This window comes from Miscanthus floridulus, chromosome 16, assembly GCF_019320115.1.
Source record: "Miscanthus floridulus cultivar M001 chromosome 16, ASM1932011v1, whole genome shotgun sequence".
Classification (NCBI taxonomy): domain Eukaryota; kingdom Viridiplantae; phylum Streptophyta; class Magnoliopsida; order Poales; family Poaceae; genus Miscanthus; species Miscanthus floridulus.
The window spans coordinates 76,836,195-76,863,416 of NC_089595.1; the positions used below are offsets into that span (position 1 = coordinate 76,836,195).

The 27,222-nt window shown below is 46.4% G+C and overlaps 1 protein-coding gene across 1 annotated transcript; it reads right to left on the reverse strand.

Moving 5' to 3' along the window:
- Nucleotides 1-830: 830 nt before the first annotated feature.
- Nucleotides 831-20,990, reverse strand: LOC136510868 (uncharacterized). Its single transcript, XM_066505179.1, has 2 exons — nt 20,616-20,990; nt 831-890 (listed from the first exon to the last, which is right to left on the reverse strand). Exons 1-2 carry the CDS (start codon nt 20,988-20,990, stop codon nt 831-833), a joined length of 435 nt encoding a protein of 144 aa, XP_066361276.1.
- Nucleotides 20,991-27,222: the final 6,232 nt, after the last annotated feature.

Genomic DNA, 27,222 nt, shown 5'->3' on the forward strand with positions numbered 1-27,222 from the left:
TAACGTCTAGAATTCAAAATTTAAATTAACAGATTTGTGGTGTAGAAATATTTCCCATCAAAGGGAATGGAGAATCCAGTATTTCTGAAAACCCCCACATGGACTTGCATTATTATCTAAACAATTCACCAGCCCTACTGCACCTCTAGGTGTTTTGAAAACAATAATTTAGCAAGACCTGGGTTGTCTCAACAACCAAGACTGCCATCTCCATCTCAACAAGCTACTGATGACCTGTAGGTATTCTCATTTATCATTAGCAGCTCTAAACTTAAAATCAGCCCAGCAGTGTGTTCATTAAAATAAAAGCATTATTATAGAACATTGACACTTGCTATATCAAATGATACCAACAATATCTTTAGCTTTAGCTTTCAGAGCATATCAATTGCCTCCTTGTCCAGCTCCCGCCCCTGCTCCTTGCATGAATGATTAGCTCATATTTTTGAGCCTGCATGTTCAGAAAAGTGATCAAAATGTGGACAAATAAGAAATTGTTGTAGTGAACCTATCTAGTCTCACTACATATCAATTAGCAGGTCCTCCGAAGTCTCTACCTACAAGGGATGAAGATAACAAGGGCTGATGAAAAAGGCAAACTGCTAATTGCGACACATTTTGTAGCATGCATTTGAATTGTAAAGATAAATGCATGGTTCATAAATTCATACAGGTGATTACATGTATAATTACAAGCACCAGTTATCATTTAACCAAAGAAGTTAAAAAGCTAAGAAATGCTTCAACACAGAAGCTAATCCAGGTTACACTAAATATTGAATTACAAGCATCTGTCATCACCTGGTAATCCAGATTTTTTGAAGACATAACTACATGGCCTTGTTGATATACATTGTACTTCCTGATGGATTTAGAAAGCCTGCTGAAACCTGAAAAAACATGGTGTGAGCATTCAGTTCCAATAACACTAATAAGAAATAAACAGACCAATTCTCTAAGTTCTATTACCTAGCAATCAGAAATGATCACAGTGCAAGTAGCTAATAACATAACAAAGGTCAATAAGAGCAGCTTGTATAGTTAAGCTTGCTATCTCCTTAAGCTCAGTATGCCGAAATATTGACAACACTTGTTTAAACACCACTAACAAGTGAGCAGCTGAATGATACAGTATGACAAATAATCAGGAAAATATGTATTCTAGTGCACATAATTAGAACTGTATGATACTTGTATCTAAAACTGTATGATAAATAATCAGGACACATGATGAAGCTGCTTCGGGACTTGGACCAAAGAACTGAAATACCTAGCATCCTGAGAACAAATGGGAGTGCCTGCAGCAAACACAGATATATTCAAATTTGACTATGAGGATGAAACGCTAAATGATAAGCAACTCAGTTTTGCTGTGGAAAACATGATGCATAACACAAGGGTAAATAAACATTATATTAAAGGGAAAGCTAACTCTCTCCATCCTCCATTTGCAGCCAAGTTAATTTGGATCCAGATGGACATGCGAAGACGGCACATACACAGTAAATCAGGTCTCTAAAAAAATTGCAGAGGAATTGGAATTACCAACATAAGATTTTAGGCAATCTAGATTCTACATTTCAGCAAAATAGAGTACACATTCGTAGCAGTAGGAGCATAGTTGTTTGAACTGGAGCTGCAATGTGAAGGCTCAGGTTAGGGCAAATCGAAACATAACTGAAGTTAGGAAAACACATGATCAGCAGGAAATAAACCGACGCTGAAACTTATATAGAAGCAAACAGCATAGTAAGTATGAATAAGTGAGAATCCAAAATTTGGATCTAGATCAACATGCGAAGATGGCACGTACACAGTAAATTAGGTTTTTGAAAAAAAATGCAGAGAAATTGAAATTACCAACATAACATTTCAGGCAATCTAGACTCTACATTGTAGAAAAATGGAGTGCACATTCGTAGAAGTAGGAGCATAGTTGTTTGAACTGGAGCTGCAACATGAAGGCTCAGGTTAGGGCAAATCGAAACCTAACTGAAGTTAGGAAAGCACATGATCAGCAAGCAATAAACCAAAGAATTACCATGAATAAAGGAAGAGGCACACATCAAATCGTTTATACTCTCACGTAAACCATAGGTCTTTGACAGGCTAAGATTGAAGATCAACTATATTTTCTGACCGCTAAGTGATCTCCGACGTAAAGCGAGTCATTCTCCTGCACCACATCTGGTAAGAAGCAAGCAACGGTTAGTAGCGCCTAAGCAAGATTTTAATGGAACAAGCATTTCATGCATAACACTTTTTAGGGAAAAAACGTATAACAATAGAGCATTTAAAAATAACTTAGAACTGCATGGTGTTCTTGATGGAACCCAAGACTGTAGATGGCAACAATATATAAAAATTGGTTCACGGTTCATTTCCGAGGACATAAAACTAGAGCAGTACTTAGCTAAGAATGTAGAGCAAATAAATCAATTGTTGGCAAGCTACATCGTCGTTGGAGGAATGTTTAAGGGTCACTTGGCGCAACATGTAAGCTGAGGTCAACTTCAAAATTGGGTTTTGGTACAGCATCTGATGGGACTTCTATTGCTCAAATGTTCCTATAGAACTGGTAAGCACACCACACCACAATTTTTCTGTAGCTTTAGCACAAATCTGGGGATGTATCTCACAACCTTGTTCTGGCATGTAATACTGAAGCTAAAAATATTAGAACCTATCACACCCGATTTACATATGTTCAACATGGTTCAACATTAGGGGCACAATTGAATTACACAATATAATGGAGGTGGAAGGGTGGAAAACAGTCTCACCATTTATCCTTTTCCTTTTGCTGCGCCCTCTCATCCCCACTTGTACTCTGAGAGAGTAGTTGTGCTAGCCAACGCCGCCCAATCACCTGCACAAAGGGGAAAAGGTGGGGGGAGAGAGGATTTGGGGGAGGAGTTAGGAGACCGAGGAGGAGAGGAAGAGGGTGACGAACCGCCAGATTCAGCAGGCGAGGTAAGGCACCACCGCCGCCGGCGATGACGAGGCCACGCACAGGCATGGTCAGCCGACCTGCGCCGGTCGTGGCTCGCGATGCATCCGGTGTCATTGACATGAGGCAGCTAGGGTTTCGTTGACCATAGTAGCACAGGCAGATCGGTGGAAGGAGGCAGCGCCAGGTGGCACCCACGTCGGCAGCCACCGGTGGGCCCTAGGCGTGTCGCCGAGGAGGGGGCGCTGTCGGCCGTGGCAAGGGCGGCCACCCTCCGCACCGGCACAACACCCAGCGGGGGGCGCCATCGGCCCGTGCTGCCATGAGGCATGAGGAGGGCGTGGAGAAGGAGGAGGAGGAGGAGGAGGGCAGGCGCCACCACGTCGAGGGCCGGTGCTGCCGAGGTGCGATGGCGTCGCCGTGGCCGCGTCAGGAGAGCTGGGGAGGGAGGGAGAGCGCTACAGGAAAGGAAGAGACGGAAAGAGGGAGAGTGGAGGGGAGGAGATATTTTTACCCAGTGCAGGTACTCCTTGGTCGACACTTGCATAGTTGTCCTATATAGGCTATGCCGACACTTTCTAAGTCTTTTAATTTTTGTCGACACTTTTTCTGCTAGCAGAGAAACGCCAACAGATAATTTATAGTCTGTGGGGGTATTAACCCCTATACCCTTACGGCTAGGCTTGGGCCGGCCTAGATCAGAGGGTCCGGTCCACCAAATGACGACGCGCGGCCCGGCCAACCTATTCGGAGTCCTACGCAAGGAGTCAAGACAGATTTGGCAATCAAGCAAGATCCTAGTCGGTTAGAATAGGAATCCTTATCCGGCCACCTATGGCAATTATAACTGGCTAGGATTAGTTTCCAGATCTGTAACCCTGCCCCCGGACTATATAAGGCGGTAGGGGACCCCTCTAAAAAACATCTCTCATTGACATACAACAATATAATCAGACGCAGGACGTAGGTATTACGCCTTCTTGGCGGCCGAACCTGGATAAAACCTCGTGTCTGTCTTGCGTCACCGTCTTGTTTGTGGCTTGCGCATCTATCTGCCGACAATCTACTACCTTGGGCATACCCCTAGGTAGACTGCTGACCATATTTCGTTGACAGTGGCACGCCAGGTAGGGGGTGTGCGTTCTGCTCTCCAAGCAAACAAGATGGTCATCATCTCTAGCTCCGTGGCTACGCCAAACGGCCTCACGTTTACCGTCGGCTAGATCACCTGGACCACCGGCTCCAACGACTTCATCGCCATGACCACGGAGGAGGCATGGATTCAATCTGCGTCGACCACTGCTTCACCTGCATCGGCTACGGCTCCGACCACGGTGGATACGGCTCCGACCACGGTGGATACGGCTCCGACCATAATGGATCTAGCTCCGACCATGGTACATCTGGCTCCGACCATGCCTGCATCATCTTTAGCCACACCGACAACCCGTCATCCGCTTCGCCGCTACAAAGGGAAGTAGATCGACAACACTGACCTGCTCGACTCCATCGATCGGGTCAGCACCAAACTCGCTGAAACCCTAGCTCTGGTAAGTGCAATTCAAAGTGAACCTAATGAGCAGGTAACCGCTCCCCACAACAGATCTACCTGACCAGCTCGGGCCAGTCATCCTGCATGACTTGGTATAGATCTCGTGGTCATATCTACTCCTGAAGGGCGCTCCACTCGTCGCCGGCCAGCCTCGCGATGGGTCTTCGGCTCTCTGAGTACGAAGCCTCAATGGAGAACTACTAGGCCCAGCCCTACGGCCTATGAAACACTACCTCCAACTATGCGTATAATATACAACGCTGCTTGGATCTATGTTTTGTACATCAACCATGACCGAAGCTACGCAACTTCATCAACATGATCTGGATTGAGGATTATCAAGAAGGATCCATCCACATGGTCCAAGAGGGTGACTCTAGCTCCTCGTCTGGCGTCATATCTAATGCCTCCGTCCACACCGAGCTCTAGCATCACGATGATGAAGGTGTCGAATATGATCTGGATATCCCAGACCACGCCCTGGGGTTCCCACAATTCCCGTCTTTCCCACCAAGGCGAGGGGATTTGATCAATGTTGTCAGCAATGACGAACCACCAACAGTTGGCGAAACAGAACAAGAAAGGATTGCACGCGAAGCACACAATATTGACCGGTTTAATCACTGACAAATCAAAGCCAAAGCAGAAGAGGAGGCACGACGCATAAGGGTCCAGCCATGCGACCTCAACAATGCTTTCGACAGGGTGGGGGACAAACAAGTCTTCAGGACTCCAAGCGCCAATGTAGCCATCGCCATGGCGACAATGCAATGGCTACCCAACACCCCAGAAACCCAGGCAGTTCATGACGATATACAAGCTTATCTGACGGCTGCTATGGCTCAGACCGCAGAGATGGTAAATCAAGCCCGGGCTTCATCCGTTTTAGTCGAATCAAGCCACAGCCGCCAATACTCAAGTCACTCACAACCACCCAACCAACGTGGCTCATGCAACAATGACCCATCAGATAACCGTCAAGGCGGAAACGGTGGTCATGATGGTGGTTGGGACGACAACCGCCGTTGGGAGGACAACCGCCACGACGTTTGGGATGACAACCACCGAGATAACCGTGATAATCACCACGGTAACCATGATCACAGTGTTAATCAGGATGGCAACCGGGATCGCCGTAATGGCCTCGGGGAACGTGATCTACGCGATCGCATCAACCAGAGAGCCAACGATCGTGCATCCCACGAAAGCTATCGCCGTATGAAATATGACACTGCCCATGGCCCGCCGGGTTTGAAGCAGTTTACTCCGCACCTTCGCCAAGTCATATGGCCCAAGAACTTTAAGCTCGAGAAACTTCAGAAGTACGATGGCAAGGAGAACCCCGAATTATGGGTCATGCTCTACGAAACTGCATGCAGATCAGCCATGGCTGATGAGCACGTCATGTCTAACTACTTCCCAGTCGCTGTTGGCCATGCAAGTCACCAATGGCTGGTTAGCTTGCCGGCGAACTACTTTGATTCTTGGCAAGAGCTCAAGCAAGCCTTCATCGACAACTTCATTGCTACTTGCGAGCAACCCGGCAACAAATATGATCTGCAACGGATTCGAGATCGAAAAGATGAGCCACTGCGCGAGTATGTCCGGCGTTTCTTGGAGATGCACATCAAGGTCCCATCAATCTCCGACAACGAGGCAATCGAGGCTTTCATCACTAGCCTCTGCTTCCACGACACCCTAAGGGACAAGCTCCTACGCAAGAGACCTGAATCGGTCACAGCACTCTTGGCCACCGCTAAGAAATATGCGGACGCCGACGACGCTAAAAAGATAATTATCGAAGAAGCAGCAAGGGTTCCACGCTTCGACCACCCCCACACCGCGATGACTACCGCGGCAGCCATGGTTGGAATGACAATTTTGACCACCGCAACCAGCGCAACGACTCCCGCGACCACCACAACCAACGTAATCAGCGGCGTAACCGCCGTGATGATTACAGGGGCAAGCGTGCTCGGGAAGACGACGACGAGGTCAACACCGTTTAAAAAGGTGGCGGACGTCGTAACTATGAAGACAACTATGCCAAAGCATTGAAAGGGCCCTACCAGCTCCATCCCAAGTCAAACCATACCATGGAGAATTGCCACATTCTCAAGTCTATCTACACGTGTCAACAAGCTTCGGATACATCCGACAAGCCTAACGACGCAGGGGAACAGTGCAACAAGGACAATGATGATGAAGACGCAGATCCCCATCACAAGTACGTTAAGCCAATTGATCGCGTGCACACCATCATCGGAGGCAAAGTGTCTATCGAGACCAAACAAGAACTCAAGCTGCTCGCCCGCGCTTGCTTGAATGTGGCCAACACCGACAACCTCCTCACCGATCCGTGGCTCCCTCTATGGTTTCACCGCGAGATCTCCTTCAGCAGAAAGGACCAATGGGCCACAATACCTGAGCTAGGACGTTTTCCCCTGGTCCTCGATCCTTGTATCAATAAGGTTCAGTTCGATAGAGTGCTGATCGACGGCGGTAGCTCCATCAATATACTATTCAAGAATAGTCTACCCGCCCTGAAGATAACCCAGGCGGATCTCAAGCCATACGAGGCACAGTTCTGGGGTGTTCTCCCCAGACAAAGCTCTACACCTCTCGGGCAGATCACGCTACCTGTGCAATTTGGGACCCCGGACCACTTCCGCACTGACTACATCAACTTCGTGGTCGCTGACTTCGACGGCACCTACCATGCTATTCTTGGTCGACCGTCGCTCACCAAGTTCATGGCCATACCTCATTATAGGTATCTGGTGCTCAAGATGCCTACCGAGAAAGGAGTTCTAACCCTCAGGGGCAATGTATACGCAGCTTATACCTGTGAGGACGATAGCTTCAAAATAGCAGAGGCCCATGACCTCTCTATTCGCATGGCCGAGACCATGCTCGATGCCAAGAAGACCTCGTCTGACCACCTGGAGATCCCAGAGCTCGAGGCTCCACGCAAGAACATCAAGTCCAAGGAGCACAAGGTGATCCAGCTGGTTGATGGTGATCCCAGCAAAACGGCCCTTATTGGGGCCAACCTGGATCCCAAATAGGAAGGCGCGTTCGTCAGGTTCTTAAGGAGCAACGTGGATGTGTTCGCATGGAAACCCACTGACATGCCCGGTGTACCTCGGAACTTGATCGAGCACTCCTTGAATGTCAACGGCAAGGCCAAACCTATCAAGCAGAAGCTACGATGGTTCGCTCGCGACCAAAAGGAGGCGATTAGGGTAGAAGTTACACGGCTTTTGGCAGCTGGATTTATTAAAGAAGTGTATCATCCAGAGTGGTAAGCCAATCCAGTTCTTGTACGCAAAAAGAATAATGAATGGAGAATGTGCGTTGATTACACTGATCTCAACAAACACTGCCCTAAGGACCCCTTCGGCTTACCTCGCATAGACAAGGTCATAGATTCAACCGCCGGTTGTGAGCTGCTTTCCTTTCTCGATTGCTACTCTGGTTATCACCAGATCGCTCTCAAAAAGGATGACCAGATCAAGACATCTTTTATCACGCCTTTCGGTGCCTACTGCTACACGACCATGTCGTTCGGGCTCAAGAACGTCGGGGCTACCTACCAACACGCTATATAGGCCTGCCTCAAAGACGAGATAAAAGACGACCTCGTCGAGGCTTATGTTGATGATATAGTTGTCAAAACCAAGGAAGCACATACCCTTGTTGACAACCTAGAACGCACCTTTGCAGCCCTTAACACGTTCCAGTGGAAATTAAACCCAAAAAAGTGCATATTTGGTGTTCCTTCTAGCATACTACTTGGCAACGTCGTCAGTCACGACGGCATACGCCCTAACCCAGAGAAAGTCAAAGCTGTCTTGGACATGAAGCTGCCCAAAAAGGTGAAGGATGTTCAGAAGCTTACCGGATGCATGGCCGCCCTCAGCCGTTTCATATCAAGATGCGAAAAAGGATTACCGTTTTTCAAACTACTCAAAGCATCCGAAAAGTTTGAGTGGTCAGAGGAAGTAGACGCTGCCTTCACACAGCTGAAACAATACCTTACATCACCTCCGGTCCTCACTGCTCCCAGAGAAGACGAAACACTCCTGCTTTACATTGCGGCTACTAATCAAGTGGTCTCCACGGCCATGGTGGTCGAGCGCGACGAGCCTGGCCACGTCTACAAGGTACAGCGACCAATCTATTTCATCAGTGAGGTACTCAATGAGTCCAAGACCAGGTACCCATAGATTCAGAAGTTGATCTACGCCATACTGATAATATCCCGAAAGTTGAAACATTACTTCGACGGATATCGTGTGGTGGTCATGACTGAGTACCCTCTGCGAGACATCATTAGCAACAAGGATACGAATGGGCGCATCATCAAATGGGCAATGGAGCTATGCCCCTTCTCCTTGGAATTTGCAAGCCGTACTACAATCAAGTTTCAGGCACTCATCGATTTCATCATCGAGTGGACAGACTTAAGCACGCCTGCCTCTTAGGGGTCTGACGAGTATTGGAAGATGTACTTCGACGGCTCTCTCAACATCAATGGCACAGGAGCAGGAGTCCTTTTCGTGTCACCATCCAAGGAGCAGCTCCGGTATGTCCTTAGGATTTATTTCCCAGCATCTAATAATGCCGCCGAGTACAAAGCATGCTTACATGGTTTGTGCATTGTGGTTGAGCTCAGTGTTAAACATCTCTATGTCTATGGAGACTCAGCTCTGGTCATCAACCAACTCAACAAGGACTGGGACACGACCAGCGAAAAGATGGATGCATACTGCAAATCGATCAGAAAGCTAGAAGGCAGGTTCTACGACATCGAGTACACACACGTGGTCTAGGACAAAAATCAAGCAGCGGATGCACTGTCAAAGTTAGGATCATCCCGAGCCAAAGTCCCACATGGTGTATTCGTCCAAGACCTGCTCACGCCTTCCATCGAAGAGGAAGATTCCACTGTCGACAAGCCTCTAGACCAGTAATTGGTGGCTACGGTTCTGGCGTCGAGCACCACCGAGCCACCTCCGACCACTCATGAGCCTGATTGGAGAATACCTTTCATCAAGTACCTAATAGATGGCTGCGGTTACACTGATCGGACAGAAAATGAGCGCCTGATGCGTCGTAGTAAGCAGTATCTGCTCGTCGATGGCAAGTTATGGCGCAAGAACGCAAAGGAGGAAATCTTGATGAAGTGTATAACCCAGGAGGATGGCGAGCATCCCCTGGACCAAATCCACTCTAGCTCCTGCAGCAACCACGTGGCCTCAAGAACGCTGGTCGGTAAGGCTTTTCGAGCAGGGTTCTATTGGCCGTCAGCAGTAGCCGATGCAGAGAAGCTAGTCCGCCACTGTGAGGGTTGTCAGTTCTTCGCCAAGAGAATCCACATACCAGCACATGAGATCCAGACAATACCAGCCTCTTGGCCCTTCGCATGCTGGGGACTAGATATGATCGGGCCCTTCAAACCGGCTCCTGGGAAATTTACATGTGTCTTTGTGCTGATCGACAAATTTTCTAAGTGGATAGAATACATGCCTCTGGTACAGGCATCCTCAGAAAAGGCTATCACGTTCCTCAACCAGGTCATCCACCATTTTGGCATACCCAATAGCATCATCACTGATCTGGGTACTCAGTTCACCGGGAACGCTTTTTGGGACTTCTGCGATGAAAGGAGCATAGTAGTAAAATACGTCTCAGGGGCGCACCCTAGAGCTAATGAACAGGTCGAGCGGGCAAACGGCATGATTTTGGATGCATTGAAGAAGAGGATGTACAGAGAAAATGACAAAGCTCTCGAAAGATGGCTCAAAGAGTTACCAGCCATGGTTTGGGGCCTCAGAACTTAGCCCAGTCGTAACACCGGCGTCTCACCATACTTTATGGTTTACGGCGCTGAGGCAGTCCTCCTAGCAGATATAGCTTTCAGATCAACATGGGTAGAGAACTTCGGCGAAGGCAAGGTCAATGAAGTACGGGAGCTAGAAGTGAATAGTGCAGAAGAGAAGCGGCTCAATTCTTGCGTACGTACAGCCAAATACCTTGCTGTTTTGCACAGGTACTACAACAAGAACGTTAAAGAGCGGTTCTTCGTGGTCGGGGACCTGGTCCTGAAGTGGAAGATGAATCAGGCTGGTGTCCATAAACTCACAACCCCATGGGAGGGGCCCTTCATGATCAAGGAAGTCACACGACCAACGTCTTACCGGTTAGCTCACCTGGACGGTACGGACGTACCAAATTCATGGCATATCGACAAGCTTAGATGTTTCTATGCTTAACTACTGAGATATGTACTCCTCTTGTACTTTCAATTTAATTCAATAAAGCTATTATGATTTCTCCGACCACTCTGATGTGTCACTTCGAATTTTACGGTTATTCTAACTTAGCCAGTCAAAGCCGACCACCATTCCTTCTAGGGTTTTCGGAGCAGGCCCTGTCTCCGGTTCCTCCCAATGCATGCATGGGATCCGCTCTCTACGCTACGGGTGATCGGCAGGTCCCCCTTGGTTTGACTTGTCCGCGTCTATGTGTGCACAGGTCACGCACCTCACACTCCGACCACATGGCAAATTAGGGTCGTACAAACTTTTTAGGATGACATGTCGAGTAAAATGGTACAGCTAAACAGAACGCTAACCACTAACATGTTCTCACTTAGATACACCAACATGAGTTTCAAGCTTAAATACATTTTATACAAAACAAACAAGCTTATGATGATATACAATTATGTTATTACAAGCTTGCCTGAAGAGGCCCAAGTTTACAATAACACAACCGCGTCCTTCTTCTATAGCTCTAGCCTATCCTATTGGCTAGTCGGGGCACGCGGCACCCGCTGCTCGCTGCTCCCGACATCCTGCTTGAGTCTCGGGGACTCTTGTACTGGTCGAGCTGAAGAGGATGGCCCCGCTGATGCCTGGCTAGTTGAGACCGTAGGTTTTGTCGGTTGGCTCGCAATTGATGGCCTTTCTAGCTGACTTGTTGATGGCGTACCCTGTATAGGTGTTGTCCCACCTCCACACAGGTTAATGTCACCAATTATCTTTGAAGACAGGTCTAGCTAGGTCATTCGAAGCTCCTCAGCCTTGTCTGGATCTACCTCCTTCGGGTACCCAGCCTCCAGGCGCTTGAGATCGATCAGGGGGTAGTGGGCACGCACCATGCTTAGCACATGTGCGCCTGTGTACTCACCCGCCTCCTTCACGACCTCTTGGAACCATCTCCATGCCTTTAGGCATCTCTTGACCAGTCCGAGCTGCGGCGTCCTTGGCACTTCCTCTATAAGCGCTGGGTCGATAAGGTCGAGGATGGGCAAAATGCCAGTTGCCACCTCCTGGCACCGATTCTTCCATGTGTCCCGATCCTCGGTGATCTCTAGGCATCACGCCTTCCAGCCATCACGATCTTTCATCACGGCTTCCAGATGCTTCTTGGCATTGACTTTTAAAACTGCAAACCGCACAAGACATTAAAATGTCACGCCACGACAAGATAAGGCGGGCAACAAAATGAGCAAGGTGGTCTAGAACACTTACTTTTCAGTTCCTCCTTCATCTTAGTTGTGCGGTCCCAGAGTTGCAACTAGTCATGCGCCAGTTTCTCGTTGTCCTCATTTAGGCGACCACACTCTGTGGCCACATGGCTATTCTCCTCTTGGAGACGGACTACTTCGGCTTCTAAGCCTGCACTACAGCTGTTACTACCAACAATGCAACAACACGTGTCATGCACTTGTTGTGATAAAGTGACAACTTACTTGTTTTTTCCTGCTCTTTGTTATTGAGCTAGACGACCAGGTTTTGGTTCTATGCCTCTTGCTCTATCCTTTCCTGGTCGGCGGCTTCAAGTTGGTGGCGCAAGCGTTCCACGTCGGCCGCCAGTTCTCTATTGCTTGCTGTGATTCCCTCAATCTGGTCGAAGCACTTCTTTCGGTACCTTGCGGTCTTCATCAAGTCCTGCATGTAAAAAAACTAAGTCAGACAGTTTGACTGGATAGCAGGATCAAGTGGTCAAGCAAAACATACCTGGACTTCCGTCACCAGATGTTTTGCCGCTCGTTCAACTTTCATGGTCTCTTCGACCTCTAGGATTTCCTCATGCATAACCCATTGGTCGTTCCGCCAGCACGACACATATACATATTGTCGCTTGTCCTAGGGATGGCCCAGGACCTCTTCTACTTCGTCCTCTTCGGCCTCTTGTTTGGGTAGCGGCGTTGGTCCGGAGTGGGTAGCCTCTACGATCACTATGGCTTTCCCACGGGCCGTATCATCGGCAAACCTGCTCTGTGCCACCTCTGGCTGCTGCTCCTCGGTTTGCTCTGATACCCCTGGCGCCGAAGTATCCCCCTCAGTAGGGTTAGTGCTCGGAGCACCTGTACTTGGCTCGGCTCTCCCCTCGACCACCAGCTCGGGGACTGTTGTTTGGCCGCTCGTCTGCTGAGGCTCTGGCGGACTTTCTACTATAGGTTCCTCCATAGCCGGCTGCTGGGCAGTTTTCTCTGGGATTGCTGGCGGAGCCATGCCGCACCCGGCTAGTTGGTCGGGATTTTCGGTGGATGCCGACCTAATGTATCAGAGATAAGTTCAGAGGACAACAGTATTCAAATATAAATTGTAAGCTTACATCAAGGTTACAAAGACTTATAGCTTGGATGCACGAAATGATGTGGCAAAGGCGCGTCTCTTCGTTCGTGCTTGCTCCACGTGCTCTGCGGGTGCCACCGAGTCTCTTTCCATGACCAGTACCGGCGTCGGGGCTTGGTGCTCGACCCCTTTGCCGCTTGTCCTCTGCGGCAGTGGTCGGTGATGTGATCCCCACTGGCATGGAGGAGCCACCCTGCTCCATCGACTCTAGTTGTCTCCTCCTCTTTTGAGGGACGAGTCAGAAGATGTCTGCATCCTCTGTTTCATCATCTGACAGTGGGAAGATGGCCTGACGACGCTTGTTGGCCACCGGCCGCTTGCCAGCAGCCCTGGCCGTTGCCTCCTCCCCAACCCCGAGTACGGCCCAGTCGACGTCTTCGATCCTAGCGCTGGTCTAGGCGGTTGGGCCAGCAACTTGCGGCCAATCCACACCAGGGGGTGGAGACATGAACATTGCTGCTCTATCATGACCATTACTCTAGGAAACATAAAGGCGACAACACAGTAAGTTTTTGTTACAACATAACTCTACGGGTACAAGGCAGCATAATTTACCTTTGGGGGAGGTCAGGCCAGCTTGAAGGCGTGCTCGATGTCGCTCAACCTGACATAATTTGGATCAGCTAAGTTGAATAGCTCTCCAATCCTGGCTTTGACTTCTATCTTGTCAAGCACCTCTTGCCTGGTCCTAGTTGGGTCTGCGCTACCTTGGTACTCGTAGCCGGGATGTACCCTCCTCTGGCAAGGCTGGATCCTTTGGCTGATGAACTTCCCGACCACGCTTGGACCATCCAGTTTCTTCCATTGGATCATCTCAAGAAGTTCTGAGATCTGCTCCAAGTGCTCGGGCTTCTCCGACCAGCTGTTCTTCTTCTTCAGAATGAACCCCATGTCGCACAATGTGATCGTGTTCGGCTCTTCGCGGATGTAGAACCACTTCTTGTACTAGTTGTCCAAAGATGTGTTCCAAGGGCAGTGCAAGTACTGGGCCTTCATCCCGTCACGTAGATTGAGGTACACACCTCTGGCTATCTTTGAGCCGCCGCTTCCTTTCTTCCGCAGACAGAAAAGATGGCGAAAGAAGTCAAAATGAGGCTGGAAGCCACCATATGCTTCACAAAGATGGATGAAGGTGGAGACAAGAAGAATTGAGTTGGGATGCAGATTGCAAATCCCAATCTCATAATACAAACAGAGCCCCTGAAGGAAAGGGTGCACTAGAACCCCAAAACCCCGCTTGAAGAAATCTTCGAAAACCACAATCTCACCTGGTTGTGGATCAGGGTACCCTTCTCCTTCCGGTGCGCGCCATCCTACGAGTGCCTTGTTGTGGAGTACTCCCATGATGACAAGGTCTTCGATGGTCTACTCGTTGCTTCTTGACTTCCACCACTCCTTCGCCATGACTCCGGCTTTCTTCTAGGCGTCACTCTTCGCCATGAATCCGCCCTTGTTGATGGAGGTGGATATGGTGGAGGGGTGATTGGTGATGATTTCGGAGGTATTAGGGTTGGCAAGAGGAAGAAGAAGGCTGCAGCGGCGAATGGTAATGGGGATCGGTAAAAAGTAACTTACCAGTTCTATATTATAAATAACCAAGAGTTCCACCGTTTCGTCCACCTGAGATTCTTGGGAGACGTGCGCACGCGCCGCAGATGGTTGTTTCACAACCTTGAGATCTATGCCAATATACGTGCCCCTTCGTTACCAGTGTACGCGCCTCTTCGTTGCTAGTGTGAGAGGGCCCACACTGACGCACCTCCTTACAGGTGCCAAGCGACTGTTTGCTTGAAAGGGAAGAAGGCAGTATGACGTGCTATACCCGTCTACTTTTTTGACCAGACGTGTCAGATTGGACTTGACAGAGTAAGAAGATAAATAAATACACCAAATAATAGTACAAGCGGCGTTCGTTTCTTCGCTGCATGTCTCATGCTCAGGGATGGTCCAGACCACTACCATGCTTAGGGATTGCTCTGACCATTACCATGCTCGGGGACTGCCCAGACCACTGCCATGCTCGGGGACTGCTCCGACCACTACCGTGCTCGGGGATTGCTCCGACCACTGCTCAGAGACCGCTCTTCTTGGCTACATGTGATTTGTACTCACATATAGTTGAGAGACATTTATTTAGACCTTGCTACAAGGCTCATACTTCGCCTTCCAGCAAGCTCGGGGACTACATCGGTACGATGCACCTGCCGGTGCATCTCGTATCGCCTGTACGACGATTGGGTTCTCAACTTAACTGGGAATTCTTTTTGGACCCTGGTACCACGTGCCTACATCACCTACTACCAGGCTCGGGGACTAAGTGGGCACACTTCACCTTGTAGTGAATGTGTTTATTTAATCGACCCCTATGCTTTGACTGATTGTCAGGATTACTATCGTGCTCGGGAACTGTCCCAACCACTGCTCGGAGAACGCTCTCCTCGGCTACATGTGATTTGTACTCACATATAGTTGAGAGACATTTATTTAGACCTTGCTACAAGGCTCATACTTCGCCTTCCAGCAAACTCGGGGACTACATCGGTACGATGCACCTGCTAGTGCGTCTCGTATCGCCTGTATGACGATTGTGTTCTCAACTTAACTGGGAAATCTTTTTGGACCCTAGCACCACGTGTCTACGTCACCTACTACCAGGCTCGGGGACTAAGTGGGCACACTTCACCTTGCGGTGAATATGTTTGTTTTTCGACCCCTACGCCTCTGATGATCAAGGACGCTACGCTTCAAGACGCACTTACATTTCTTTTCAGAAATACAAGTGGGCACACTTCCCAGGATGGAAATCTTTTTCTTTCTTCTTCAGAGCACCATACATTCTTCGGACAACATACTTCTTCGGTTGAATACGGTGGTCAGAGATGTCAAGAACTCAAGCCTCAATGTTCGGAGAAGGTTAAAATGGCGTGTCACAGCATAATACATGGTGCTCGAGGAATAGCTGTGGGGGTATTAACCCCTATACCCTTACGGCTAGGCTTGGGCCGGCCCAGATCAGAGGGTCCGGTCCACCAAAAGACGACGCGTGGCCCGGCCAACCTGTTCGGAGTCCCGCGCAAGGAGTCAAGACAGATTTAGCAATCAAGCAAGATCCTGGTCGGTTAGAATAGGAATCCTTATCCGGGCACCTATGGCAATTGTAACTGGCTAGGATTAGTTTCTAGATCTGTAACCCTGCCCCCCAGACTATATAAGGCGGGCAGGGGACCCCTCTAAAAAACATCTCTTATTGATATACAACAATACAATCAGACGCAGGACGTAGGTATTACGCCTTCTTGGCGGCCGAACCTGGATAAAACCTCGTGTCTGTCTTGCGTCACCGTCTTGTTTGTGGCTTGCGCATCTGTCTGCCGACAATCTACTACCTTGGGCATACCCCTAGATAGACTGCCGACCATATTTCGTCGACATAGTCTTACAGTCTTATTGCTGACAGATGATTAGACATTAAAACGATATACAATTGCCAACACATAATATGTCGTCCAAACCTGCCTTTTGCCAACACATAAGTGTAGGCAAATGTGTGTCATGGTGTAGTGAGTATCGGTGATCGTGTATCTTGCACGCGGATACCCATTTTTTCTAGAGCTGCTACGACATTTGGAGTTAGGATAAGAAATTATTGGAGCGAGTTTTCTTTCTTTATGCCAAAAGATAAGGTCGGGAGTGGGTTTACCAAATTGTTGATGATGCTCTTATTGAAGAACAGCACAATAGGTAGCACGAAGTAATTCAAAAAGTACATTATAAGGCAAACTCACAGAGTCTCGTTGTATCCTTCCTAATTGATAGAAATGAAGATTTTGGTGAAAAAAATACCCTCTAACAGCTTCTTTAATTAGATCTCCAAATAATGTCATTCTCTATCTGGATTTTTCTCTAGCTAAAGATAATGGGTTGTTATATGGTGGAAAGATCTGGAGAGTGATTTTTATTCAAATGACTTCAAATAATGATCAGAGAGTGAGTTTGAAAGACTATTGGAGATGCTCTAAGAGCAACTTCAAGGGTCTCTTTGTATCCCTCCTGATTGATAAGAACAGATATTTTGATGGAAAAATGCCCTCCTCCAAAAGTCTTTCCAAAATGTATTCTCTAAATCATTATTTGAAAAGACACTTGAGTAAACATTGCCTTCTATAACTATGTATCATCCAACAACTTTTCTATATCTTATACTCACTCTAGATAGCCATCCTTGATCTCCATCTTCGGCTAGCGAGAATTAAGGAATAGAGGATGCCTATATTTGAAGGTTAAAGAGACTCTTGGAGGATATATTTTCACCAAAATCTCGATTTCTATAAATTAGAAACGATATAAAGAGTCTCTTAGAGATTCTCTTAGATCTCTACATGTTGTCATTCTTTATTCTGGATTTCTCGCTGGCCAAAGATGAGGAGCAGGGTTGACTCTCTAGAATATGCATATGATATAGAAAAGTTGTTGAGAGATGAAAAGATATAGAAGACAATTTTTTTTTTCAAATGACTCTCCAAATAATGATTTAGAGGTGTTCATAGAGATAGGGTTTGTGTACGTGTGTTCATAGGGGTGAGTGTACGTGCTTGTTGTGGACGTCTGCATTCTAATGTGTAATTTTCAAGAGAGAGAGAGAGAGTGAGATGCTCTAAGATCCTGGAATATTCAGAGTTCTGTGATTGGAACATATATGACTATCGTCCGAAGAAACGTCCTGCATGCTCTTTTTACCCGATACACGGTGAGGTTATCTCTTCGTGCATCTGTCAGCAAAGAGCTTACCACGACAGTTGGGAAAGAACGGTGGTTCAGTCTGCAAGCTCGATGAGACAATGACCAGTGTGCGATAAAAAGTGTCAAACCACAGGAGATAAAATTTGGTTAACGACAACTACATGGCGAAAACCACTCCGTCGATCGAACCTGGAGGCAGAAACACGCAATTATACACGATACTTTTTTTGGCAAAAGAAGTATGGAGAAAAAAGTGCAAATAACCCTGGAAAAAGAGAGAGAAAGTGCAATAAATAATTGAGGATAGAAACAAGTAGCTAGGAAGGCGCCATATGCATGTATGCATCTTTCTGCTTTCCTACGATATATTTGCAGGCGTACGAGAACTGACGACGTCTACCGTCGGAGTTCAGCTCAGGGTCATCTTCAGAGCAAATAAAGGAGGACAGCCAGCGAGTGCCCAGTGTGTCATGTTGGACGAACGGGACAGCCCGGGCAGCACGCACGGGCACGGCACGGCGGACGCGGTGACGCCGGGCCGCCGAAGGACAGGGACGGCGCGGCACTGCTTCTTTTCCCGGCATATGTAAAGTGAAGTGCTGCACTGCTGCTGCCATTACTAAAGTGAGCGAGTGAGCTTTCTCTGCTTCTCGGGGACGGAATAACGACGGATGGACGGGATGCTATGTGTGATGAACCTAGACGCAGTTGAGCTCAAGGGAGAGGATAAATACACTAGCTTTTTTTTTAGATTAAGGGAAAAAAAAACATCTGCCCTCCAACATGAGCCACACGATACAGAAACGGCACTGAGGCCAAACCGAAAACGGTTACACAGTCCAGAAAGTCTCAGATGTTGCGTGCATGCTGCATGCTCATCATCTCATGCACACATACAAAGAGTCATGTGTCATGCACTTCGTATTACTTGCCAGCATCCACTACTGGAAACAGGGCCTTTGCCGAGTGCAAACTATTTTTACCAAGTGTCAAAAATCGGGCACTCAGCAAAGACCTTCTTTGCCGAGTGCCGCACTCAGCAAAAAATTGCACTCGGCAAAGAATTTTTTGCCGAGTGCCGGGCACTCAGCAAAAAAGGGCACTCGGCAAAGTACTTCTTTTGCCCAGTTCCAGGCTCTCGGCAAAAGCACGACACTCGGCATAGACTGCCCCACATAACGGTGTTCGGCCACGTCTTTCTTTTACAAGTGCCTGCTGTTAGGCACTCGATAATTTTTTTTTAGAAAATACTTTTTCGAGTGCCCCTGACACAGCGATCGACAAAGATTCAATATTTTTTTGAAATGTCTTTGCCGAGTGCCTAACAGCTTCGGCACTCGACAAAGGAAGGATTTAAAAAAATTACATTTTTTTTTGAAATACCTTTGCCGAGTGCCCCTGTGAAGGCACTCACCAAAGAGAAAATTTCTAAAAAAATTCAAAAATCCTCTTTGTCGAGCGCCTTATTTTTGGCACTCGGCAAAGACCCCCTTGCCGAGTGCCATGCCCCGACGCTCAGCAAAGTTTTTTTGTTTTGTTTTTGGCCTCAAAATTTTTTTGTACAGCCCTTTTAAAGTACCAGGAACTCCTCGTTAGAATTTGAGGATTTTTGTGGCTTTTTATATATTTAGTTACTTTATTTTGTTTACTTGAATTTTTTCAAAAAATATAAATTTGAACTGCACGTGGTACGAATAATGGAATTTAATGATTCAAAAAATGATAGTCATGTTACTGAATGTAGTGTGAGGCCGTCTCCAGGAACGGACCCAAAATTTCGAACATCTTGTTCACAAAACATGACAGCGAACTTACGTGCAAAGTGTTTTTAAATTCTATAAAAAGCAAATAAAGTCCGAAAATCATGAAACTTGTTGAGATATCGTGATATCGTATGTGGAGGCTATGATAAAAATTTCAAAGATTTCGTGCACGTTGTCACGTATGATGCTTACAAATCAGGACATCTCTACATATGTCTTGGTTTGTACATATGTCTTGGTTTGTAAGCATCGTACGTGACAATATGCACGAAATCTTCTGAAATTTTTATCATAGCCTCCATATACGATATCACGACATCTCAATAAGTTTTATGATTTTCAGACTTCGTTTGCTTTTTATAGAATTTAAAAACACTTCACACGCAAGTTCGCGGTCATGTTTCGTGAACAAGATGTCTGAAATTTCAGGTCCGTTCCTGGGCCTCACACTACACTCAGTAATATGACTATCATTTTTTGAATCATTAAATTCCATTATTTATATCATGTGCAGTTCAAATTTATATTTTTCAAAAAAAATCAAGTAAACGAAATAAAGTAACTAAATATATCAAAAAGCCATAAAAACCCACAAATTCTAACGAGGAGTTCCTGGTACTTTAAAAGGGCTGTACAAAAAATTTGGAGGCTAAAAACAAAAAAACTTTGCCGAGCGCCGGAGCATGGCACTCGGCAAAGGGGGTCTTTGTCGAGTGCCAAGAATAAGGCGCTCGACAAAGTTTTTTTTTGAATTTTTTTTAGAAATTTTCTCTTTGCCGAGTGCCTTCACAGGGGGCACTTGGCATAGGTATTTCAAAAAAAATCTATGCCGACGGCCGGATCGGGGCACTCGGCAAAGTTGCCTTCTTTGCCGAGTGCCTCCCTGATCCGACGCTCGGCAAAAGGGGCGGGTGGGGGCACTTAGGCGAATTCGGCTGGGCAGTCCAAGCCACACAAACACAAAGCCCCCACGTGCGCCGCTCCCAGCCAACGCCGCCCCGTGCCGCCGCTCCCGACCGTCCCTGCGCCGCCGCCCTCCAATGCCGGCCCGACCCCGCGCCGCGTGCCACCCTCCCCTCCCCGTGCGCCGCGCTCGCCAGCCACCGGGCAGCCGCCGCCGCGCGCGCCACTCGCCGTAGCCCCTCCCCACGTCGTGCGCCGGCGCCTGCCCCCGCCCCCGCGCCCGCGTGTGGCTGAGGGTGGCCAGCTCGCCCACGCCGGCGGGTGGAGGAGGAGGAGGAGGAGGAGGAGGGGGAGGAGGAGTAGGAGCCGGCCCTGCCCTTGGCCACGCCCCGTGGACCGCCCGCCCCGACGCCGCCCGTGCCCGACCCCATTCCCGACTCTTGTGACCCTGACCCCGACCCCGACGCCGCCCGCCCCTACCCCTGGTGCCCATCAGGTATGCCCTCTCTCTTGTTGTTGTCGTGGTAGGATAGTTGTAGTAGTAGTGCTAGTGGTTTTAGTAGTATTAGAAGTAGTGGTAGTAGTAGTAGAACTAGTTGTAGTTGTAGTAGTAGAACTAATGGTAGTAGTAGTAGTAGAACTAGTGATAGTAGTAGTAACAATAGTGGTGGTAGTAGTAGTAGTAGAACTAGTGGTAGTAGTAGTAGCAATAGTGGAAGTAGTAGTAGAAGTAGTGGTACTACTTGGATATATTCTTCTGCATGGATTGATATCCAAACTACATGGCTTCTCTTGAGACATATGTGCTTATCGGCCATCGTGCCGTTGTTTTTTGCAGGTTTTGGAAACCTCACCATGTAGGGGAGGTTCTGTCGAATTTTTTTTAGAATGACAGTATTTTGTTCTATTTTTGTAGAGAAGAGCCCGTCGGAGTTCCTGTCGCCGTGCTGGTTTGCCTGCACCGCGTCACCGTGCCACTGCACCGACCGCCATGGCCTTGCTAGCCTGACTCCGCCGCCACCCTAGGTATAACCCCTCTTTCTGTATCATGGTCATAGATCGCGTAACCCAGTTAGGCGTCTCCCATTCGAAAGATACGGTTGGAGGTATGCAGATCTTTGCATATCTATGACCGTATCTGTTTCGGATTGTCCACGTTTTTTGGACAGCCCACGGATGCATAGATGGGTTAGTTTCCATGGTCTGCTCTGGTCCGAGACAGAGTTTCGGCATCACCTCCCTGTTGTTCTCTGGATATGCACTCTTCTTTGGCAGGACGTGTATCTAGAGAACAGTGGGGACGTGCTGCCGAAATTCTATCTCGGATAGGAGTAGCGCATGGAAACTAACCTTATCTACGCATTCGCTGGAGGGATTAAGACCTATCCTCACCTATTAGATAGTAGGAACACCATGTAGATGCAATTGATGGTTACATTACTCATTGATACATATGTTAGAGGATGGATGACCGTCAGTGGATGTACACGGGCTGGAGAAGTCAGAGTGATTACACCACGGAATGGATGAACAAGACCAATGCTTTCTTGAACAGTGCATTTGGCAAGGCTGCTAAAGGACATTGCCTAGTTTTGTATCCCTACAGCAAATGTGGAAACAGGAGAAGGGTAAATAAGGTGGAAATGGGTAAATATCTTATGAAGAATGGATTTACGCCGGACTACACCCGGTGGCTCCACCATGATGAAGCCCATCGTATGAGAGAGGAGGTGGTGAGACCACGGATGGAGGCTTTTGATGCTGATGCCGGGGTAGCAGACATGTTAGATGACTTTCACCAAGGACAGTTCAATGAGGGACATGAGAAGGAGGAGATGGAGCCAGCCGCATAGGCGTTCTACGACATGATGGACTCGACACAGAAACCCCTTCACGATCGGTCAACAGTGTCTCAACTAGATGCCATTGGATGCTTAATGGGGTTGAAGTCTGAGTTAAACTTCAGTCGAGAAGGCTTCAATAAGATGTTGGCCATGATTGGCACCCTGCTTCCGGAGGGCCATATTCTGCCAAAGAGCATGCACAAGTCACAGAAACTCCTTCGTGCACTTAAGATGCCGTATGAGCAGATACATGCTTGTCCAAAGGGGTGTGTCCTATTTAGAAAAGAACACGAGCATGCAAAGTTCTGTCCAAAGTGTAAATCCTCCAATTATCTGAAGGTAGACTTTGATGATGGCCAGAAGAGTCAACTTACGATCACCGTGAAAATCCTACGGTACCTTCCGTTCCTACTAAGGATCCAACGGCTATACATGATCGAGGAATCTGCGAAATAAATGACATGGCATAAAAATAGCAAACGGTATAATCCTAACAAGATGGTACATCCATCCAATGGTGAAGCTTGGATCCGCTTTAATGATAAACATCGTGACAAAGCAGATGAGGCTTGTAATGTATGTGTCGCGCTGGCAATAGATGGGTTCAATCCTTATGGAATGATGGTTGCCCCATACACATGTTGGCCCGTCTTCGTTATCCCCCTTAATCTCCCCCCCTGGTGTCTCCTTTCAACGACATAACGTATTCTTGTCATTGATAATTCCTGAACACCCAGGGAGTTATTTGGGTGTGTTCATGGAGCCTGTGTTTGATGAATTGGTCCGTGCTTGGGACGAAGGGGTATGGACATACGATCGAGCTACAAAGACAACCTTCAAAATGCACGTTTGGTACCACTACTCCCTGTATGACCGCTGCATAGCACCGGGTCGACGCACTCGAGGTTATTCCTGTTTTACTCATCATACATTGATCTTTACACACCTTAATTAGCTTTACATTACTGAAACATTGGAGTGAAATATTATAGGCCCGGCTGGAACAAGAAATGATGCAACGTCAGGAGGTGGAGGCCGGGTAGCAGAGGATGGCGACCCAGCTGGAGGCCGAGCGGTAGGCCCAGACGCAGAGGCTGACGGACATTGCGGAGTTCCTACAAGGGCTTGGGCAACGTGTGGGCTTCTCTCTACCAGTTGGACTGTTGGTTCCACCTCCGCCTCCGCGTCCTGCAGCTGCAGCTACTCCTGTGAGTATGAAAGTTTTTTACTTTTGCTTGTGCTTTGCTTGTATGGCCTCTACCTTCCTAGATTAGCTATCCAAATAATCTTGTCTCACATGCAATCTTTTCTCTTTTGTGTAGTCTCCATCTTACGGTGATTCGAATAATCCACCTCATGCACCTCCGAATGATGGAGCTGAGCCTTCACCACAGTCGTAGTGGCCGAGATGAGTTCACGTTGTATTTTTTTTATTTGTTGTTCACTTGGTGATGGACTTGTGATATACTTGTGATACACTTGTGAACTTTGATGGACTTGTAGATTTATTTGGATGGACTTGAGCATTTATTATTATATAAGTGATATATATTGTGATGGATGTGATATGTGCGGATGGATGTGTGGATGGATGAGATATATATGTGATGGATGAGATATATATGTGATGAATGAGATATATATGTGATATATGTTTGTTTGAATTTATTTGTCATGATGGAATATAAAAAAAAATTGCCGTTTTGGGTCACTTTGCTGAGTGTTGCCCTTTGTCACAGCACTCGGCAAAGCTGGAAAAATAGGCCCTTGGAAAACCATTTTTCCAGCTTTGCCGAGTGCCATGACCATGGTACTCGGCAAAGAATTTTTTTTAAAAAAAATTCAAACTTTGCCGAGTGCCGGCCAGAGGGCACTCGGCAAAGAATTTTTTTTTTAAAAAAAATTCAAACTTTGCCGAGCACCGACCAGGGGATACTCGGCAAAGAATTTTTTGAAAAAAAATAAAACATCTTTGCCCAGGGCCGAATAGAGGGCACTCGGCAAAGAATTTTTTTTAAAAAAAAATAAAAAATCTTTGTCGAGTGCCTGCAGGGTAAGTACTCGGCAAAGCGACCATCAACGGAGCCGACGCCGTGATGGTCGCTTTTCTTTGCCGAGTGCCCCCGGGGCTCTCGGCAAAGCCTTTGCCGAGTGCCCGATAAAAGACACTCGGCAAAGAGGGCTTTGCTGATCAATTTTTTGCCGTGTGTTCTTTGCCGAGTGCCGCATTCAACAAAGGCTTTGCCGAGTATAATTTGGCCTTTGCCGAGTGCCTTAGGCACTCGACAAAGAACCTGAATCTAGTAGTGATCGATGTTATTTGACGGGACAAATCCACTGACTTTGTCAACGCTGTATTGTTTCTATCTATCTACTATATTTGTACACGTTTCGTTACATAAAAATGAACTGATTTGTACACAGTTTTCGTGTTATATTATATTGTACTTTTTTGAGAAAGTGTTATATATACTTAGAGCAACTCCAAAAGCTTGGCTAAAATTATTAGCCAAATTTCATTGTTTAACTATTTTGTAAAATAACAAACTCTTCAAAAAAGAAGAAGTCCCCCCATAGTCTTGCTATTTTACAAAATCACATAGCAAGTGTCTGTGGTTGGCTATATATGGCCATCGAAAATCAAGAGATAACCAACTTCCTATTTTATAAATTTAGATAGCACATCTGTTGGAGCCTAATTTTTGCTATGCAAATAATAAAATTGTCTCCACAACAAAAACAACCAAGTGGTTGGAGTTGCTCTTAGACAATGTTTGGCAAATGAGATAGGGAAATAATATCACACCCTCCAAAGACTAATATTGTATCGTAACTATCCATTCTTCACACCTCATTTAATCATAACCATTCATTCATTTCCCTTTTTCTATCCCACCTAGCCACCTCCTATGTCGCAATATCCGAACGGCACCAAATTAAACTACGGAGGAACCTGTTCCCCCCGAAAAGCAAGAAGACGACGATCCAACAGAGAAGATAACTCCTGTCCATGCAGTCCAATCTGAGAATTTTAAGGCCTGGCAGACTTCCCAGGCCTGAACTCACCAGTAGATATTGGCCCATGTCAACAGGGCCTCCATCCGAGAGTTCTCAAAGATGAAGATTAGGAGGAAAAAAGTCTTTTGGCACCCTCAACTATTCAAAGAGTCTTTGCTAAAAAAAACTATTCATAGAGTCTGATTTTTCTTTCTCATGCATAAAACTGGATTTTGATCCCTTCTCATCGACTTAAAACCGGTCTTTTTGCACCCTGTACGGTTTAGACAACGGTTTTGTCCCAAACCGTCCAACGTGGGTCACTTCAGCTATGAGATGTGACATCAAACTATGTCGATAGTTAAGGGGTGAATCGGGTTATAGATAGTTTTTCTCAAAAAAAAGAACTATATATTTTTTTAAAACCTAATACAATTGAAAATCCTAAATTTTGGTTTCATTTTTAAGTATTTGTTTTAGCATGGAAAAATATACAAAACCAGTTTAGAGTCTTCCTAAAGCCATGCTCTATCTTCTAATGCATAGTTTGGAGCTGTTTTGATGTTTATTTGCTAATAGATGCTCTCATTATTTATTAGAAATTATAAATAGTCGACGTTGACGAACTAAAAACTACGTAGAAGGTCAAGTGACTTTGACGACAACACAAGATTCATACTATCTTGTAACTACCTCGTGATTTATCGTATTTAGTATGAACACAAATGTGAATTTATCATGTTAGTGTTACTTTATTGTCTATCCTATATATATAATCATGTTAGTGTAGACAACATGGAATGACACTCGTGTTCATAGTAAATAGGATCTAGTATGAGGTAGTTATATGACACATGTGTTGTCGTCAAAGTCATTTGAACTTCTAAGTAGTGTGGCTCATCAACATAGAATAAATATAGTAGATAACGAGAGCCTCTAATAGAAAATAAACATAAAAAGGGGACCATAGAAGATTCAAATAATTCTAATCTGGGCACCACATGAGAGAGAGCATGATTTTAGGAAAATCTAAAGTCGGTTTCATATTTTTCCAAGATAAACATTTTCTACGAATTATCTACATTAAACCAATTTTAGAACTTTTAATTGCATAATATTTCAAATTTGGACTAACAAGTTTTCTAAGACCAACAAATTATCCAATTTTATGCAAGAGTTGAGGGGGTCAAAAGGACTTTTTCCATATTTTGTCCAACAATTTTAGAAGTGGGCTGCAAGGTGGTTTCTTACTTTTTTGGTTAAAATATATCCAGTAATACCTAATACGGTTTTTAAACCATGAAAAATGTATCTAAGCTTCTAAATATTTCAAGAAAAATCTAGGGACAATTTGCAAAAAAAAAAGTTCATGATGTGGGCTCGTACTAGTAATACCTAATATGTGGGCTCTTACTAATATGTGGGCTCTTACTTGTAATACCTAATATCCAAAAAAAAAGTAATACCTAATATGTGGCCTCTTACTAGTGAAGCTGTTAAAAAAAAACAGCTTTACAAGTAGCTTTTTTAGTGAAGCTAAGCTGTTTTGTAAAAAAAATGATGTTTGGCAAAATAGCTTCACCAACAGTTCATGATGGAGAGAACTGGGATAAGCTATAATTTTCAGATTCATCCCAACTTATATCTTTGTGAGAGGAGCAGAAGAACAGGTTCACCCATGAAATTATTTTGAAAATGAGTGTTTGAAAACAAAAATAGCCCAGACAAGCCCTATATCTTAGCGGCTAAAATAGGCACGGTGCGGAGTCACACAATCCACATGTTAGAATATGGTGGTGATGTTCCGGTACTGGATGATCCT